Below are 2,442 nucleotides of genomic sequence, written 5' to 3'. Positions count from 1 at the left end.
TTGGCCTCCAATCCACTCATTACCCTTAAGGCTCCCATGTGGTCATTTTTTTTTCTCTCTCTTTCTGACCCATTTCTCGGCCTTCACAACTCAGGCACTGGCTTTGTGATCCACTTGTTGGACCTCACAGCCCATTATAATTAATATTATTTGCTCCAGAATGATTTTGTTGGCTCCTGTGGCCCACCTGTAGGCCTTCTCATCCCACCCTTTCATTTCCCTTCACAATATTTGAGGCCAAGCCACGTTCTCCACGGCTTTCATTCTACCTTCTAGCCCTGGGCATCTACACAGAGCCCCCACAGATCTCCCCAACCACCTCTGGGTGCTGACATGCAGTTGTCATCCCCAAAATCTTTACTCCCTGATCAATTTTTGACCTTTTTCCTAGGCAGAAAGTCAATTTTTTTTCCACTACGCCACCCCTCCGGTCAACCCTCACAGGGGAGAACTTTGGTAGAGCACCAAAATTATTTCACTTGCTCACAGATGACACCATTTTTAACTTTTCTCTCCCCACAGGGGAACACCTTCCAGGCCACCCTCACCACCAACACCGACACATCCTTCATCATCCTCAACTACAAGGACATCCAATGGACCACGGGGGTGGCGAGCGGCGGTGACCCCAAAACTGGCCTTGGAGGCACCCCGGCCCACGTAGGTGGGGCTGAAGGGAAATGGGGCGAAGGGGATTGAGGGACAGGGGAGGAGGTTGAGCTGTAAGGTTTCTATCAGAAATACTCGGTATCTTCCAAATATATGTCCTCACCTTCCAGAAATACCAGTGTTCTCCCAAATATACATCATTTTCTTCTAGAAATACCCATTTTTCTCCCAAATATACATCATTTTCTCCTAGAAATACACATTTTCTCCCAAATATACGACACTTTCTATCAGAAATACCCATTTTCTCCCAAATATATGACATTTTCTCCCAGAAATACCAATTTTTTCCCAAACATACAACATTTTCTATCAGAAATACCCATTTTCTCCCAAATATATGGCATTTTTTCCCAGAAATACACATTTTCTCCCAAATATATGACATTTTCTATCAGAAATACCCATTTTCTCCCAAATATACAACATTTTCTCCCACAAATACACATTTTCTCCCAAATACACGACATTTTCTCCCAGAAATACACATTTTCTCCCAAATATATGGCATTTTCTATCAGAAATACCCATTTTCTCCCAAATATATGACATTTTCTCCCAGAAATACCCATTTTCTCCCAAATATACGTCATTTTCTATCAGAAATACCAATTTTCTCCCAAATACACGACATTTTCTCCCAGAAATACCAATTTTCTCCCAAATACACGACATTTTCTCCCAGAAATACCCATTTTCTCCCAAATTTATGACATTTTCTCCCAGAAATACATATTTTCTCCCAAATATTCAGCACTTTGTCCCAAAAAATGCCAGTCTTCACTCGAATTTATGTCACCTTCTCCCAGAAACACCACTTTTCTACCCCAAAACTAGGAAGCAGCGCTGCGACTCTTTCCAAAGGGCAAAACCAACCGGAGGGAGGCAGGACGTCGGCCCTCCGACGTCTTCTGGGGTCGAGACGCCGCGGTTGCTGGCTCTCCTATAGGGCCAGGCCTTACATCCCCTGTGTTGCCCATCCTCGCAGGCCGGTTTCAACAGCGGAGATGAAACCAACTACTACAACATCCCCGGCTCCCGCACCGAAGCCGTCATCAACATCACCAAAACCTCCAACGTCAACGTGCCAGGACGTTGGGTCTTCCAAGTCGACGTCTTTAAGGTGGTCGGGGTCCCCACCGAGAAGCCCCAGGCCGCCTCCGACAAGAGGTGCTGGCTTTGAGTTGGATTCCAGAAGGGGGAACAAGAAATAAAAAGGGACGGCAAGCGAGGCGACACCAAAACAGAAGGCAAAAAAGCATTTCTGGGGGCTTCTCCCCCTTTCTTGGTTGCTTCTTGCGGATCAACACGGACCCCCATCGGCCCCATTCCCCCTGGTGACTCCTTCGAATGCCCTCGACAAGCTCTGCCGAAGCAATAAAGCTGCAGCTGAGACGTCGTGGCTCCCGTGTCCAACCCCGTTCCTCAGCTCTCTGCGTGCACTGAGGGGTGCTTAGAATTTATTTGCATGAATTTCTGCCCCTTTCACCCCTCTGCCCCTTTCACTTTCATTTATGGGGTTTTTTTTTTCGGTGCTGTGTGCTATTTCTGGTGTGTTTTCTGTCCCTGCTTTGCTTAAAAGCAAAGATTTTGTGCATTCAGAGGGAATGCAGGGGGTGAATTTTGATCTCCGGTGTTTCCTGCCTGGGGGGAAAGAAATTAAGGGAAAGGAAGAAAATATAAGAAACAAAGAAAAGAGAAATAAGGGAATGGTAATAATAGGGAAAAATAGGGAAATGATAAGGATGTAAGAATAATAAGGAGAAGAGAAAG

General features: G+C 45.8%; 1 protein-coding gene across 1 annotated transcript; it reads left to right on the top strand.

Moving 5' to 3' along the window:
* The first annotated feature begins 6 nt into the window (after window positions 1-6).
* LOC122191789 (alpha-tectorin-like) lies at window positions 7-2,064 on the top strand. The gene is made up of 2 exons (XM_042892183.1): window positions 7-660; window positions 1,658-2,064. Exons 1-2 carry the CDS (start codon window positions 334-336, stop codon window positions 1,850-1,852), a joined length of 522 nt encoding a protein of 173 aa, XP_042748117.1. The 5' UTR covers window positions 7-333; the 3' UTR covers window positions 1,853-2,064.
* The last annotated feature ends 378 nt before the right edge of the window (window positions 2,065-2,442 follow it).

Source organism: Lagopus leucura, unplaced genomic scaffold, assembly GCF_019238085.1.
Source record: "Lagopus leucura isolate 7727_CA_CO unplaced genomic scaffold, USGS_WTPT01 32153-0_obj-0_obj, whole genome shotgun sequence".
Classification (NCBI taxonomy): domain Eukaryota; kingdom Metazoa; phylum Chordata; class Aves; order Galliformes; family Phasianidae; genus Lagopus; species Lagopus leucura.
Note: the sequence above shows the minus strand (reverse complement) of the source record. Positions and strands in the feature narration are given on the sequence as shown.

Coding starts and splice junctions, on each gene's coding strand:
- LOC122191789 (XM_042892183.1), top strand. CDS start 334: ATGCAGTTGTCATCCCCAAAATCTTTACTCCCTGATCAATTTTTGACC. Junction 661..1,657: donor TTGGAGGCACCCCGGCCCAC/GTAGGTGGGGCT, acceptor CCATCCTCGCAG/GCCGGTTTCAACAGCGGAGA.